Consider the following 16977-nt stretch of genomic DNA (forward strand, 5'->3'; position numbering starts at 1 on the left):
TACAACAAAATTCACATTATTAGCACAGCAACTATACCTCATAGGATGAAAATACTTGTAAAACATACAAAATCAAGTTCTTGATATACCGATAAACTAAGAGTTTATTTTACTCCAACAATGGACATTAGAAACCTAAGTCTATCACCGACTTCCACCAGATCAGAGGAATCCTTGATTGAGGCAGGTGGCTCAACTCCAGTGAAAATGTAAAGAGCCTTAACCTCCTCAATACATGTCCTATGCCGTGCAGCTGTATATCCCAGTATTGTGCACATTGCATCAATTTGTTTCCATATATTCTCCTCGCTATAAGGCACCTGCAGCAGAATAAGATAAGGACAGAATAAGAGTCGTATATAATTTCCAATTGGATGCAAAATGGCTGCTTCTTCTATAATGTTACTTCACTCTATATTTAACTCTTGCACTTGTAATCACTTTCAACAGCCATTATAAAAATGCATGCTTCACCTTAGTTTTAGAAAGGAAAATTTACAGTAGAGTATGTTCTGAGTTGAATAATCTATGCTCAAGCAATAATTGCAGAGGGCATTCAGATAGTGTATAGCGGCAGAAATTTACCCTCTTGCTTTTTATCCACTTTCTTCTTAATTTACAAACTATACTGATTGGCCCCCAACATTTTAATGTTAAAAGGATCCAGCCAAATAAAACTACTAATGTTCTTATCAGTAAAGATCTAAACATCAACCCATGCTTATAACCGGTGATAAAACCTGAACTCCATGTTGAGCATGAGCAGGAAATATGGAAGAAAACGCAATTAACTGCACACAGCAGGCAAGGCTTGCTGGATAAAACAAGGCAAAATATATATATACATTGAAAATGAGCAGATTTATTTAACACAGAGGGAAAGCTAGGCCTTTTTTGTTCCAAAACAAAGGTTGAGATCCTAAGAAAATAGTACAATTTGAAGAATGAAGAGTGTGTCCAAAGTGATCCTTTGGCCAAAGTATGAGCATCACATTTACTTCACCCCTTTTTTAATTTTATTTAACTAAGAGAAATAAATTAATAAAAAAATTTTTGATCTGAAATATAACCTGTAGCACATCATACCTGATCAGAAATTCCACTATGTTCCAGCGCATGTTCCCTTGATGGAATAGTGAGTTCCAAGGAATCAGCATTTTCTTTGAGTTTGTAACCTGGCTGCTCACTCCCTGAAGATGCATCAATAATTAAGTTCATAGACGAGATTAATGAATTAACCTAATGACATTGAAGAAAATTGGCTGCAATATAAATTTCAGAGTAGATTGCAGAACTTTACCTTCTGGCGTTCCATAATCTACAGAGGAATTCTGCAGGTCAGCTGCATTTTTATCATCAAACAAGTTGAATGCACTTTCATCTGCAATTTCTCTTGCATCTACATTTGAAGAAATTGTAATCTCCTCATCCCTATTGAGTTGATGATCTAGTTTGCCATGTTTAACCATATGTTCCTGTGCTCTTCCTGCAGATTTCTCCTCTTCTTTAATGTTATCATCAGCTCTTTTGCCAAATACTTGTTCCTTTGGGACAACAGGTGCTCTTTCTGTAGCTCCCTTCCATTCCACCTCCACAGTTTCAAGTAAATTTACCTTGTCACCATTTTCTTCTATTCTGCGATCAATTGTCCTGGCCTCTATGCCAACCTGGCCATAAGCATTTCTTTCTCCTAACTGTGTTGTGGCTTCTTTGACATTTCTATTGGTTTCCGTTAGCCCTTCCTCTACATCACTGTGCAAATCTTCTGCACTCTGCTTGTCTTTGTCCACTCCTTTATCAGCTTTACCCTCATCCCTAATTTTTTCTACTAGTCTTCTAGTCTCCCTCATTAATTCCTCATTGTCTTCATTATCTCCTCCCTGACATAATTCTACAGCCACATTTGTTACTTCAAATGGTACCTCCTCCTCTTTAGTATTGCTGCCACTGTTCTCCTTTCCCTCAATTACTATCATAACTCTACATGTCTCCTCTGCTGCATCCATGTTTTTTGCTGCTGGTGGATCTTCTTTCTCCTTTTCCCTTATTCCTTCAATTTGCATGTCAATCTCTTTTGATGATTCTTCTTCTTCTTTTTTTACATCCTCATTGACATCTACATCACATCCATTCTTCTCCACAGTTTCATCCTTATTATTCAAGAACTCTTTCTCATCCTCCTCAATTCCCTTTTGAGCATAAATGTAACCCATCAAAACATTCACTTCATCCTCATTTCCCTTCTCATCCGGCACAAACCTTATCTCAGCCATTCTTTTTAGCTCTGTTTCCTCTTCTTCCATACCATTATTTCCCCCAAACTTTCCATCTTCTCCTCCATATTTTTGCAGACCATCTTCCACGATAATAGGATTTCTGGGACTTGGAAGTAATTTATTCATGATCTTCTCAGTGCAAGCATAGGTTGCTAAGAAAAGTCCATAGGGGACTGAACAAGCAAACCCAAGTGCTGAGATAACAACAAGAGGTGGAAGAACCACTGGTGCAGAAGATAAGACAAAACCAGTAATCAACATCTTCTTTCCGAAAGCCAATCCTTTATCAAAAATCCAGCTCACCTTTCCACTGTTTCCTTCATATCCCCGGTTCTCCCACTCCATAGCCTGGTCTTCCATTCTATATGATCAAATTACCTTTATGTCAAACCAGGACGAAAGAAGCCAATAGACATCTAACTGAAAGTCCTAGCTTCTTTGAATTTTGCTAGGTATAATGTCACAAGTTAAATAATTTTTCACATATTCCATTCACTATCTATATTTGTTCATCCATTTTCTATAATCATTATCATGTTCATTATAATTACTTACAAAACCAAAGATTTTTGCTTTTCTTTTTGCATGATTGCAAAGAAAACAAAAAGGGGAAAAACTGAAAGAATAAGATAAACTAAACTTTAAAAAAAAAAAAAGAAAAAAAATCATATTCGCCCTAATAAGAGAAAGAACCATTGAAGGCATCCGCTGATGAAACATTTAGGGCCTGTTTGGTTTAATTGTTGAATATAACCGTTAGCTAATAGCTGTTATTATTAACTGATAGCTGATAATAGCTGTTTTATGTTAAGTTTTTGATAAAATTATATTTAGCTTATATGTGAAATGGCTGTGAAATGGCTAATAAGGGTATATATGATATAATTTATTTTATTATTTAAATAAATATAAAATTATAAATTTATTACATTATATTATATCATTTATTATATTATTTAAATAAATATATAATTATTAATCTATTATATTATATTATTTATTTTATTATTGAAATCAAAAAATAATTATTTTTTAAAATAATTAAATAACTTTAAAAATATAAATAAGATAATAAAGTAATCATTATTATTAATATAAAAACTTATAATTAATTTTAAGTTTTTAGATATAAATAAATATTTTATATTTTATGTTGTTAATAAAAAATATTTTAAGAAAGTTAATACGTTAATTAAAATATTAAAATTATAAATAAAAAATAAAAAATATTAATAATATTAATTTTTAAGTTAAATAAAAAAATAATATAATCAAATAAAAAATAAAATCAAATCTGACAAGAAACAGTTGATCAACCGGGTAACATATCAGTTTTAATTTTATTTTTTAAAATTTGACAAATTCACCTATATTTATCAACTATCAAGATAAATCAAACAACCCCTTACTAGTTTAGAGGCATTCTCTATTACAGGTAACCACCGTATTGTAAGGGCCTTAAAAATCTTGTAAAGAGGTCATTTGGATCCTATGAAAGGGAAAGACTTGATCAACAATCAAGAACACCAAATGGAAGGAAATTATTCATTCCATGAATAATCACCCTAACCCAGTAGACAAAGAGACAAGCAAATACAATCTGATTTATGTAAAACTGTGGAAAAAGAAGAAAAGGAAATTACTTTGATGGGTGCAATTTCACTTCCCAAAATTATTTTTCCTCGAAAACAGTTAGTGATGCTAGTAGCTAGCAAGAACCAACATGTGAAGAAAAGGAAAAATCTTAGTTGTGTACCTGATTATAGAGGTTTAACGGCGGGCATCAATGAATCCTGTAATGGGTTAATGTAGGAGGAGAGAAAAGCGAGAGAGTATAGTCGTCGAGTTGAGATTTGAGAGGGTGGTGGAAATAAGAAGAAGTATTAGTTGATGACACGCGTAGGAAAGAGGAGAGAGACAAAGAGGGAGATCTGGCAGTATCTGCATGGTGCTCATGGAGCAGATGATCATTGATGGATAAGCTTTACCCATTTCAACGTGGCTGCTGGTGGCCATCGCCATTAACTCGAATGATAAAAAGAAAATTTGCCCATTTGCAACATCTCATCGGCTAACCAAATCAGATGCTGGAAACTCCCTTCGTCCTTTCTGTTCTTCTCTCTCTCTCTCTCTCTTAACTTCCTCTATTTTTTCTACGCTAGCCAAATACCGATGTTGGATTATTCTTTTGCAGCTGCTTCTCACTCTCGGCCTCTCCGTCGGTCTATCAATTGTCCGATCCCAATCCCCACCAGCCTCTACTCTTTTCTATAACATCTTTTGTCCTACTTTACTCCGACCACCGTCAGATTTCAACAAATTTTTCTCTATTTCTACTAGACACCGCCACTGAATCTAAGTAATTGTGTAATTAATATTATTTGACTGATTCCTTGTTGGAATGGGATTCAATGCTTAAAAAATTCCTTATTGGCATAAGATTCACTAATCCCTCTACTTATCAGGCAGTGGAAGGAGCCATCGGCACCCGTTTAAATATAATATAAAAGACCCTACTCAATCGAAGTTTTGATCTTTAGAGCCCGCACTCAATCGAAGGAATTTGCTGACCTACTGCAAGTACTGAACTGAGTAAGAATCAATGTTTTAGGTTTCAGTGGCTGGAAATTGATTTTGAGTTTTCTACATTTACTTCGTTGCTTGTGAGTTTAATTTTTTTTTTTTTTATTTGTTTGATATTGGGATAGAACCTGAGGTTTGCTAATCTGTAATTGCAATCTCTCTCCTCTTTTGTGAATTTGATTTGTTCTTTGTTTGGCTTTCTACTGTTATTGAAATTACAATTAAAAGACCCTACTCAATCGAAGTTTTGATCTTTAGAGCCCGCACTCAATCGAAGGAATTTGCTGACCTACTGCAAGTACTGAACTGAGTAAGAATCAATGTTTTAGGTTTCAGTGGCTGGAAATTGATTTTGAGTTTTCTACATTTACTTCGTTGCTTGTGAGTTTAATTTTTTTTTTATTTGTTTGATATTGGGATAGAACCTGAGGTTTGCTAATCTGTAATTGCAATCTCTCTCCTCTTTTGTGAATTTGATTTGTTCTTTGTTTGGCTTTCTACTGTTATTGAAATTACAATTAAAAGACCCTACTCAATCGAAGTTTTGATCTTTAGAGCCCGCACTCAATCGAAGGAATTTGCTGACCTACTGCAAGTACTGAACTGAGTAAGAATCAATGTTTTCGGTTTCAGTGGCTGGAAATTGATTTTGAGTTTTCTACATTTACTTCGTTGCTTGTGAGTTTAATTTTTTTTTTATTTGTTTGATATTGGGATAGAACCTGAGGCTTGCTAATCTGTAATTGCAATCTCTCTCCTCTTTTGTGAATTTGATTTGTTCTTTGTTTGGCTTTCTACTGTTATTGAAATTACAATTTTTTTTTACGTTTGTAGTTTGGGAGAGATAAGCTTACCCCTAGTACCGATACCACCAAGTGAGTGGGTGCACCTTAAAATTTTCCATAAAGTTAATGCAAAACTCTTATTAATATAGTTAGTATTGTTCTTAATGGAGATGAACAAATCCCTACTCTGCGTAAATCTAACAGCTGAAAGAGCAGTTTGCACCCTCTTAAAATATACAAGATCCCATCTCCTTGATAAGGATCTCGTAATTGGTCTGTGTAGACTAGGGGGCCTAGGTTGGGTTTGTGGTGTGATGAGGGTATTGGGGGTGGTTTTTCTTCCTTCTACCTCTGGCTGCAAGACTTCTTGAATATCAAATACTCAAAACTGCACATAAAATTCTGATACCTTCTCCTTCATTTTCTGCATCTACACAAGTCTTGAAGGCATAACCACCTCCTAAAAACTGGGAACATGAAAGCATATGGAGGAATAACCTCCCACAGCTAGGAAACAAAAATTCAGAAATAACAATGGGAATAACTGACAGATCATGGCCTACAACTTGGAAACAGAAATTACAATTTGTTTTATGTTCGTAGTTTGGGAGAGATGTGCTGCACGTGCATACTCCTAGTACCTACACCTTCAAAAGAGTGGATGCTACTTTAGAGTTTTCCATAGAGTTAATGAATCATTCAAATTAATAGTGTAATTATTATTGTTTAACCGATTTCTTTTTGGAATGGGATGCAATGATCCCTACTCTATACTACTTATATTAAGAATTGTTCTTTCAAAGTTGTTTTAGAGAACCTGCTATTCAATTTCATGAAGATCACAAGAAGAAATATTGTGTTAGATGGCCCCGGTAGCATTAAGGTATAAATTCAAATTTTTAATCTTCTCAAAAGGAGAAATTTTCTTTCTTTCTAATTTTTATAGAATTGGTATGCATGCGCAGATTATACCAGCTGATTCAGACGATCTTTGGCTTATTTATAATTTGATATCTCCTGGAGATATGGTTATGGCTGTTACTGTCAGGTAACCTCAGTTTATGTTGTATGATAAAGATTCAGTTTTTACGTTTGGATAGAGTTGTTTTGTTGATTATTGATTTTATTTTATTACAGGAAAGTTTTAAGAGAGTTAGCATCCGGTGGGAGAGATGCAGAAAGAGTGAAGCTGAGGTTGGAAATAAAAGTTGTTGTATGAGAATTGGATAGAAGAACCATTAGATAATTATAATTATACAGTTTGCAGATTTTTATTGATTATAACAATTATTCTCTGTTTTTGTTTTATACTCTTAAGGCTATAGATTGTGATAAAGTAGGATCTGCCTTGCGAATTTGTGGAAAGAATATTTTGGAGAATGAATATGTCAAGTTAAGTGCAGTATTATATACTGATCTCTAGCTTAAAAACTGGATGGCCTTTATTTATTTATTTTGTGTAGAACTCATCATAGTTTCTTTACAGATTGGAGCATTTCATACTTTAGAATTAGAGCTTCATCGACCTTCTGTTTTGAGAAAGGTATGCTTCTGTTTTCTTTTATCTTTTTATGCTTAAATTTGTAAATAACTCTTTTAAGGCTAAATGGACAAAAAAGCCAGAACCTTTTCTCAAATTATCAATTTTAGCCAATTGTTTTATTTTTAAAAATATATTATCTTTTAAACTTTATGCAGAACTTGAATATTTTAGTGATTTATGGAGTTACAACAAATTTTTAAGTCGAAAATGAATTCTACATGATCTTAATATGTTTATAAATTAATTTGAATTGAACTATTAAAATTGGAATCAATCTTGAAGTTAAACAATAGATTGATAAAATGAAAAGTTCTGGAAGATTGTTGCCTTTCTGGTTATTTGGCCTTGCTGTTTTCACTGTGTGATTAGTTTATACTTTTATCATCTGCTTGCTTGCTTTTGGCTTATGTATATTAGGAAATTTGGGACTCATTGGCTGTAGATGCACTTGATCAAACCTCTGGTAAGTTGTTTTGATCTTTGAATTTCATGCCTTTCTCAATAATTCTTCTTTGAGGTTATATCCATGTGCAAATAATTTCTGTAGAAGTTTCACATTGGTGATTATTTAGAATTTTATGCCGTTAACTCTGTGGTTTACTGCAGTTATGTTCAAGATTCTTGTAGCTAAGGTTGATGCTGGTTATTATAATTTTCTGTTGGAGCTGGCAGTTTATAGCAATTGTATGCTTTGTTTAAGTTGGAATAGTGAGAATCACTCAATAGGTAGCATTAATGGGAAACCTTGACTTTTGTCATGTCAAAATTTGCAGTTTCATGCAGTTGAATATTTTTATAGAAAAGATGAGCTCTGTTGGTGCTCACCCACACTAAGTAGTTGAGTACTTACCACCATTTATAATGTTGAAACACAACTTAGCAAGATGAGGATCCTAATCAATGAAAATTAGATGTGGTCGTCCTTTGAAATGTTATGGTTTACTAAAGAGCTTAAAAAAGCTACCAACAATGAATAATGCCTAGAGAAGAATTGGGAAAAAAAAGTTTTTTCCTCCATATGTTAAGTAATTTCTTCTACTTGGTGTCACAAAACATGCACACTGAATGAAAACACATGCTACAACTAAAATTCTTAATCTGTTGGTTCTTGATGACCTGAAACTTGGTTTCTTTAGTCTGGGTGTTGCCACATAACTTATTTTTTGTACTCTTGAGCATTGCCTACCTTGAAGTCCCTCCTTTGAGTGTGCCACCTACTCAAGGTGGTGCTTTGGGGGTCTTTCATCAGTTTTTTAAATAGCCTTTTCTAGCTTTAGCATTTTGAATTGCTCATGTAGTAATTGATGAACATAAATATTTATAGACTAATTTAATTTAATTACTTTGTAGCTGATGTTGCTCTCCCTATAATTTCAGATCCTGGTGCAAGTGCTGATCTTGCTGTGGTTTTAATGCAAGAAGGACTAGCACACATCTTTCTTGTCGGTAAAAGGTAAGAATAGTTTCGATTTTATGGGTTCAGTGGTATGAGAATGAAACAAAACAATAAATAATCACATAACATGAAGCAAGAAAGCCAATAGGGAATAGCTTTCACTCTATTTCCTGTCTCATTTTTTTTTCCTGGATTCTTAATTGTTATTGTGCTGTTTTTAACAGTTAATCTTAGTACCTTATGGTCCTGTGACTAATGTATTACAGCATGACAACTACTCAATCAAAGATAGAGACTTCAATTCCTCGAAAGCATGGGCCTGCCATTGCTGGTTACCAGTCGGCATGCTTCTATGGTCCTGCCTTCATCTTTTGTATGGATTCTAAGGATTCATGAATTTATCAGGAGCGATTTAAGTCTTTACTTTTTGCACTTTGTCTTTTTTTTCAAACGATTCTCTCTCTTTCTTCTTGCTGCAGACATTGAAAAAGTTCTTTGAGCGTGTAGTACAGGTGAGTACTATTTGACTTGCATTTTGTGGCTTATCCTGTTTCTGAAAATATTCACAATGTGTTTCAGCAACATTATATACCTGAAGTACATGCTCCGTAGTACTTACTGATTTTATTAATGTGTAGGGTTTCCTAAAACATATTGATTTCAGTGTTATTCTGTTTGCTGTGATTGCAAGCCCTGGTTTCGCAAAGTTCTGTGATAAACGTATCATTTTTTTTCCCATTTCTAAAATGAAATGTTTTGATTGATCCTATTTTCATTTGAAATCCCTATTTGCTAATATGGTTTCAATCTCTTGTCAAGTGATATTTTGTATAGCTATATATATTTTATTCGAGTGTTTTCTTCCTGTGTACTTCAGGATCAGTTTCATTGTCTCTTATTGTTGGAGGCAGAGAGGAGACAGCTAAGACCCATTATTTAGAACAAGTCACGCATAGTTCTTGTGCATACAAAGCTCAGGATACAAGTATGTTGCTTGTTATCTTTGCTTCTAGTGTTCACTGCACAATGAATGAATGAATGAAACTTTGCAGTGGTGACTAGGAGTATCTGACATATGTGACCATGTGTGGGGCAATGTCAACATAACTGATGAAGAAACAGTGCCTTCCATAATTGCTTTCCTGTCATTGCATTTCATGGATCTGTCTATCAGATCAAATTTCTTGGACCTTTTTTTTTTTTTTTTTTTTTTTTATCTTGCATTGCTTTTCCTCCCATTGTTTGGCATTTAAATTTTTAAAGAAGGGAGAGGAAGGGAGTGTAGTCATTTTCCTTCATTCCTCTCCTGTAAGTTGAAATGGATTACACCCCAAATCGGAGTGTAAAAATTTTTTTAACTCTTGGAGGGGAAAACTGTTTTTATTGTTCTTGCCATTTTTGCCCTCATTTTTTAATGAAAATATAATTTGACTCCTTTGTCATTAATTTGGTCTTTTACAATTAAAATTCCCCTTCCTTCCCCTCTCCTCTCCGTCATCCATATCCTTTTATTAAATAATTTTTAACTTGCCAAACATAATAAATTAAATAATTTCTCCTGCCCTCTCTTCCCCTACCTTTTAAAATGTTTGCTTCCCTTTCCCTCCCCTCTTCAACTCATAGCCTTGCATAGTGTTAATCAAATGCATTGCTGGGGTCACTATACTTAATTGTACATCATGGACATGTGCTTCTACCTTTTCATTTTCTGTTGTTTAATGTCCATGCTTTCTACTACATATGGCTTCTCTCTTCCTTTTTGTCCAATATAGCTTCTCATGTGGCATTATTAACTCCTTTCCTACTTAGTGTTTATCATTATTAACTTAAGTATGAGACATTGTCTCGAAAATTGGTGAGATGACAAGGAGTAATAGCTTGAGGATATGCAGGGGCAATTGTGACAGAGATATCAAGCATAATGGCATACTGGAATATGGTTTTTTTGGGATAAACATTTAAAACTTATCGTATTTATGTTTTACATAATACGAGGTTTCTTTGTGATTGGTGTAGCACCCTGAAGTTTCTCTCTATATTAATCCATACTTGCTTTTTTTATTTGGAAGTAGAGGTAGTATAGCTGTTTGTAAATGGAAGAAAGATTATCCGACCAACATATTAGGGCACAGCCGTTAGAACACAACAGAACTTCTGTTGTACTCTCTAAATTTAGCGAGATGCATAACTTTAGTCTCATTAGCACGGCTATGATGGGGATTGAAAAATTTTCAGCGGTCAAGGTCAACTTATTGCATGGCTAGTTACACAGCTTGCTAACTGTTTGTGTTGATATATTTTCAGGTTCTGTGCAGCTTACTTCTTTTAATTGCTGAACATTAATCTTTGTTGAACAGGCATAGCTTGAGAGAGGTTCCTGATGCCCCAAATTTTATGAACCTGATAAAAGACACTAAGGCAGCACAAGAGGTAACTTAGACAACCAATTTGTCTGGCACTTTCATCTTGTCTCATTTTTGTTTTGCTGGACAATACTTGTCATACTGCTAGACCAATGCCTACCTGTGTCGAAGCATACAGTTTCCCACATATGTTCGAATGTGATAACAGGTTGTTCTTCCTTCACAGGTTTGAGCACTTAAGGATTTCTTTAACATGCTTTCAAATGTAAGGTTCTGTTCTTGAGATGCATGATTTTATGTTTTCTTGTGAATTTTTCTTTTAAACTTAATGATTAGAATGGACATACTGAAAAATGGATATACTTGAAAATAAAGTTACGATCCCAATTTGACACTGAGAACTAAAACCACTGGGATCCTGTAAATCTTAACATACCAGTAATGTTAATTGCTTAGAATGCAGTTTTAGTGTATTTAAATTCAGTCCCAGCTAAATTCTTAGAATGTGCTTGAATGTGGGTTTTTCTGTTAGGATCGAGGATGTTATGGACCAAAGCATGTAGAGGTTGCCCATGAACGCATGGCTGTCCGAACTCTTCTTATGACGGATGATCTCTTCAGGTTAGTGTGATTGTAGTACTTCTAATTGTTCAACAGTACTGTTGTCTAATTGAACTTGTATGCATAAAATGTGTAATATTCTGATTCCATAAGAATGTTTCATGGTGTTTATGTAATCTGCAGATGTGGAAGTATAGTCCTATTATTCTGGATGTATCTTTTAACCTTGAGTTGATGAGAGAGTTTGTGTTGTTCTACTTACTTCCACAAATCATTTTTGTCTGCTCAATTTCCTTAATGCTGATGGGTGAAATTGCTGGAAAAAACTTTTGTTCTTACTTATTGGCTTAAAATTACTTCGTTGTTTGCTGGCTTAATCGCATAAGGCAACTTAGAAGTCACTTTTTTTATCAATTCATTTTCATCATGCAAGAAACTTAGAACTAGTCCATGATGCAACATATGACTCTATATGAGAGATTGAGTGGAAAAATTCCTATATTTCAGAATACACCACGCACAGATTACTCCCACATATGCATGCTTTCACACACATGGGGTAGTGCCCGGCCATTTTTTGTCAATCCAAGTATCTTAATCATAACTCCCTCATTCAGTGGTTCCTTCCTTAGAATTTGCGTCATTTGTTTGCCTTCTTTTTTTTTTTTTCAAATCTGATCATGCCTTATCTAGGATTTCAAGTATTGCACATGGCAAAGGGATTTATAATTTCTTGTTATTGCTTGGCTTTCAGAAATGCTGATATACCAACGAGGCAGAAGTATGTCAATTTAGTCAGCTTAGTGAAGGATTCAGCGGGCGCTGGTCATATATTCTTATCGATGCACATCTCAGGAGAGCGTGAGTATCATTTCACTTTGTTTTTAGGCATTTAAGAACCAAGTATAAAATTTTGTCAGAGACCACATGAAAGCTTTTTCAATGATCTACCTAGAATTTTGTTTTCTGAGACCATTGCTTTTCTTTCAGGAAACAGAATTGGCGCAATTGACTGGCATTGCTGTGATCCTTCGATTTCCTTTACCAGACCTCGACGATATTGAGATGTAATGCAGAGCTTTCGTGGGGACGGGACAAGGATGACATGTGGAAGCATTGGTCTGTATACTAGGCTTGCCCGTTGGCATCAGCATGGAGTACAATAAATTCAACATTATTTAGAGTTGCATTAATTTTTACACCCAATGCAGAAATAGACTGCCTTGATGAAATTTTAGGTAGATTAGTTCAGTAGTAAACTGAGGCATCTGTGTGGGTAGAATATAAATTGTGGTTCCACTACACAACCTGTATAGCTGTCCCTATTGTACTGAATTGTCTTACTAGTCATTGTAATTCCTGGATTCTTCATTATAAATATACAGGAGTGATGGCCTGAAAGCAATGGGGAAAAATCACTCTTTTACTTGGTATTGGAGCTAATTATTGATACGTAAATCCCTCTCCACGCTACCTCCATAATATTAGAAATCATATTCTAGAAATCTTAAGGGTCTGTTTACTTGTATAAAGCAATTCTAGTTTTCATTTTGTATAGAAAATAAGAGAAAATATGAAATATATATTCACCTGCAAACGATTTTCCAATTTAAATAAATAAAAAATTATTTACATCTTTTATAATTAAAAAAATAAATTATTATAAAATATATTTAAAATTTTATTTTATTTTTAAAATTTTTAATATGTATTATTTATTTTATAATAATATGATTTTTTTAATCATTAAAAAAATTATAATATAATTTTCATTATAAAAACTTTATTATCTTTCATTTGAAAAACAGTTGAAAATTACAACTTTTGAAAACATTGAAAAATAAATTGTTCTTAATTAAATTTTTAAAAATTAATTTTTAGTTCTCTATTTAGAAAATTAACACATTTGGCACAAAACTCTCAATTTCTTAACAAGTGAAGAAGCCTGTTTTTCTAACTACTTCCTTCTCATAACCCTAAACCTACTTCTTCTCGTGCCGACACTTCAGGTGAACCAAAGACTTCTACTGCTGCTTCCAAGAACCAATCTTGGCGAGATGCCATTAATATTCAGTTGTGACGACTCTGGTTTCCAAGTATTCATTTTGATTTCATCTGTTGCCCTTTTTTCTCAAGTTGCATTTATTGCCCCCCGAGGATTTCAAACTTCACTAGGATAATCGGAACTGTGTTCATCTTAATTCTCATGTTTCAGACTAGAGAAGAAATTTCGTTGCTCTACACCACCCTAGAACTATGCAGTATTTAATGCTTATAATAACATCAGACATGGCTTCATTTCTTGGATTCTTCATTCTTTATTTCTTGGTTTTTCACATTCACTTCTTGGTTGCTACCTTTGGATTGAGTCTAGTAAAATTCATAAAATTGTCAAAATTTCTGAAATTGGAGACTTAATTAAAAAAAAAATTCATTTAAATAAATCTCTTTTCCTGTTAAAAATGTAGGATCTCAACGAGGAAGAGTATTCCCGTTAATTAAATGATTTCGTTAATTCGAATATCTTTTAATAATAATCTTCTGAAAAAACATTGAATGGATTTCAGATTTTTTTGAGTTCATGCATTTAGATAGAATTTATGGTTGAGTAAATCATGGAGATAATATTTAATAGAAATTTAAAATTTCGTAATTTTAAAATAATTTTAATACTATTAAATCAAAATTTATTAGAAACATTTATTTTTATCACCATATTTTAACAAAGGCTGATTACTATGATCGAACCATATGTGTTATACCCTTTCGATAAAATGTTTTTTTTTTTTTTCCATGGAAATAAAAATGAAGCAAATTTCTTGTGAAAAGGGGTCAATCCCTTCATGCTGAAGTAGTCGGGTACAAGCACAGCAGTTTGAACAAAGAAAAAAAGAGAGACCACTCTGCTTTGATTGGTCCTTTGCAAAGGACTTCAATTTTTTTTGTCTTGGTCTTTTTGTTTTTTCCGATCTTTTTCCTTCGAATCCACACTTTCCCCTTTCCCCACCAAGTTTTTTCTTTTTTTCTTTCTCCCTTTATCGAGCAAATCTCAGTCAGTTTGTTGCTATTGAAATCATAAAAAAAAAAAAAAAAAATCTAATAACAATATAATAATAATAATAATAATAATAGCGTAGCACTGTTCCTCTCCTTCACTTTCTCTATAAATTCTCTCCTCCTACTTCATTTGAACAACATCCCACGCAGTTTCAAGTCATCCAATTACAAATTCCTCTCTAATTCTCTCCCTTGGTTTTTCTTTGAGCTCTAAAACCAAAATTTCTAATTTTCCTTTTCTCTCTCTTTCTTTCCTAGAAAATGGGTTCTTACGAAAATGGTCAAGAGCTTGTAGAATATGTAGAGGATTCACTTGCTGTCGTTAATGAAGAAGAAGATGCAAATATGGAAACCCATGTACCCATCGTATCATCTTACAACGATCATATTCGTCCACTTCTTGATGCAGTTGATAAGCTAAGGCACCTCAAGGTCATGAAAGAAGGTATACAGCTTCCCACCATCGTTGTTGTTGGGGATCAATCTTCCGGCAAATCCAGCGTTCTTGAATCACTAGCCGGTATCAACCTTCCTCGTGGCCAGGGCATTTGCACCAGAGTGCCCCTTGTAATGAGGCTGCAGCACCACCCATCTCTCACATCAGAGCTTTTCTTGGAGTTCAATGGCAAAATAGTACACACTGATGAAGCCCGCGTTGCAGATGCAATTAATGTCGCCACTGATGAGATTGCAGGTGATGGAAAGGGCATATCAAACACTCCATTAACTCTGGTTGTGAAAAAGAAAGGTGTTCCTGATCTTACAATGATTGATCTCCCTGGAATCACTAGAGTTCCTGTTCAGGGTCAGCCCGCGGATATTTACGAGCAGATTGCAGGTATTATCATGGAGTATATAAGGCCTGAAGAGAGTATCATTCTTAATGTTTTATCTGCAACTGTGGATTTTCCCACTTGTGAATCCATTAGGATGTCACAGCAAGTGGACAAGACTGGTGAGAGAACTCTTGCCGTGGTCACCAAGTCTGACAAGGCACCTGAAGGGCTGCTTGAGAAGGTTACTGCAGATGATGTGAATATAGGTCTCGGTTATGTCTGTGTAAGGAATCGAATTGGTGATGAATCTTATGAAGATGCGCGAGATGAAGAAGCTAAATTGTTCAGAAATCATCCACTTCTTTCCAGGATTGATAAATCTATGGTGGGTATTCCAGTTCTGGCTCAAAAACTGACTCAAATTCAAGCAACTATCTTAGCCAGGTGCTTGCCAGATATAGTGAGAAAGATTAATGAAAAGCTGAATGCAAGCATTTCAGAGCTGAATAGGATGCCTAAGACCCTTTCCTCTCCTGCTGAAGTCATGACAGCTTTCATGGGCATTGTCGGATCAGCCAAGGAGTCTCTCAGGAAAATCCTAATTAGAGGAGAGTTTGATGAGTACCTTGATGATCATCATATGCATTGTACTGCTAGGTTGGTTGAAATGCTCAACCGTTACTCGAATGAACTTCATAACTGCCCTGAAAGTGACCCTAGAAGGAACTTCCTGATGGAGGAGATTAGTGTTCTTGAGGAATCCAGAGGGATTGAACTGCCAAATTTCCTTCCTCGCACTGCCTTCCTGAGTATTCTGCAGAGAAAAGTTGAGGGGATATCAAGAATGCCTATCGATTTCGTTGAAAAAATATGGGCTTATATTGAAAGTGTGGTAGTGTCTGTTTTGATGCATCACTCTGAGAATTACTTCCAGCTTCAGTTATCTACCAGACGAGCAGGCCATAACCTTATATCCAAAATGAAAGAGCAGTCTATCAGTTGGGTTATAGAAATGGTTCAAATGGAGAAGATGACAGATTACACTTGCAATCCTGACTACATGAGTGAATGGAACAAGCTCATGGAGACACAGGATACATTCAGGAATACAATCCTGACGCAAGGGTATTCTAAGGCAGAGATTAAAGGTATTGGAGTGGTTGAAGTTGGGGATATCAGAGCATATCAGAATGTTCTGCACCAAGCTTTTGACTTGAAGATGAGAATGACTGCTTACTGGAAGATTGTGTTGAGGAGATTGGTTGATTCTATGGCTCTGCATTTGCAGTTCAGTGTTCAAAATCTTGTGAACAAGGAGATGGAAAAGGAGATCATTAGCGAGTTGATTAGTAATCATGGAGGTGCAATAGAAAGAATGCTGGAAGAATCGCCCTCAGTTGCTGGTAAACGCGAGAAGCTGAACATAAGCATCAAGTTGCTTGGAGAGTCCAAGAAGGTCTTAGGAAATATCATGGACAAAATTGCTGCCTATGGTGATTAGAGTAGAGCCACTCTTTATCCTTCTTTAGTATGTTATCAGTTTATTAGTACTTAAAAGTGTTTGCTTTTTTGTTTTAGGGGAAGGGTTTGAGCATTTAACCCCATGACTCCATATAATATTTCCTTATGCTTGTGTA

The 16977-nt window shown here is 34.7% G+C and overlaps 2 protein-coding genes and 1 pseudogene across 3 annotated transcripts; 2 read left to right on the top strand and 1 right to left on the bottom strand.

Moving 5' to 3' along the window:
* On the bottom strand, window positions 1-4171 carry LOC110665668 (uncharacterized). 2 transcript variants are annotated; one of them, XM_021825887.2, is made up of 5 exons: window positions 4033-4163; window positions 3686-3765; window positions 1301-2637; window positions 1087-1190; window positions 1-320 (listed from the first exon to the last, which is right to left on the bottom strand). In XM_021825887.2, the coding sequence occupies exons 3-5, from the start codon at window positions 2634-2636 to the stop codon at window positions 105-107; spliced, it is 1656 nt and encodes a 551-aa protein (XP_021681579.2). In that variant the 5' UTR covers window position 2637; window positions 3686-3765; window positions 4033-4163; the 3' UTR covers window positions 1-104. The 2 variants fall into 2 exon arrangements, with proteins under 2 accessions (XP_021681579.2, XP_021681573.2); XM_021825881.2 differs by lacking the exon at window positions 3686-3765 and having other exon boundaries at window positions 4033-4171.
* A 710-nt stretch (window positions 4172-4881) lies between these two features.
* On the top strand, window positions 4882-12950 carry LOC110665687 (protein PELOTA 1-like; annotated as a pseudogene).
* Window positions 12951-14674: 1724 nt separating this feature from the next.
* On the top strand, window positions 14675-16977 carry LOC131169248 (dynamin-related protein 4C-like). Its single transcript, XM_058144626.1, has one exon. The coding sequence runs from the start codon at window positions 14826-14828 to the stop codon at window positions 16839-16841; it is 2016 nt and encodes a 671-aa protein (XP_058000609.1). The 5' UTR covers window positions 14675-14825; the 3' UTR covers window positions 16842-16977.

This window comes from Hevea brasiliensis, chromosome 3 (assembly GCF_030052815.1).
Source record: "Hevea brasiliensis isolate MT/VB/25A 57/8 chromosome 3, ASM3005281v1, whole genome shotgun sequence".
NCBI classification, from domain to species: Eukaryota; Viridiplantae; Streptophyta; class Magnoliopsida; order Malpighiales; family Euphorbiaceae; genus Hevea; species Hevea brasiliensis.

What these genes read in the sequence shown, in the direction of transcription:
- LOC110665668 (XM_021825881.2), bottom strand. Translation starts at nt 2,636, where the DNA reads ATGGAAGACCAGGCTATGGAGTGGGAGAACCGGGGATATGAAGGAAAC. An exon ending in AGATTATGGAACGCCAGAAG is followed by an intron (nt 1,191 to 1,300) that starts GTAAAGTTCTGC and finishes ATGCATCTTCAG; the next exon opens with GGAGTGAGCAGCCAGGTTAC. An exon ending in ATAGTGGAATTTCTGATCAG is followed by an intron (nt 321 to 1,086) that starts GTATGATGTGCT and finishes ATTCTGCTGCAG; the next exon opens with GTGCCTTATAGCGAGGAGAA.
- LOC131169248 (XM_058144626.1), top strand. Translation starts at nt 14,826, where the DNA reads ATGGGTTCTTACGAAAATGGTCAAGAGCTTGTAGAATATGTAGAGGAT.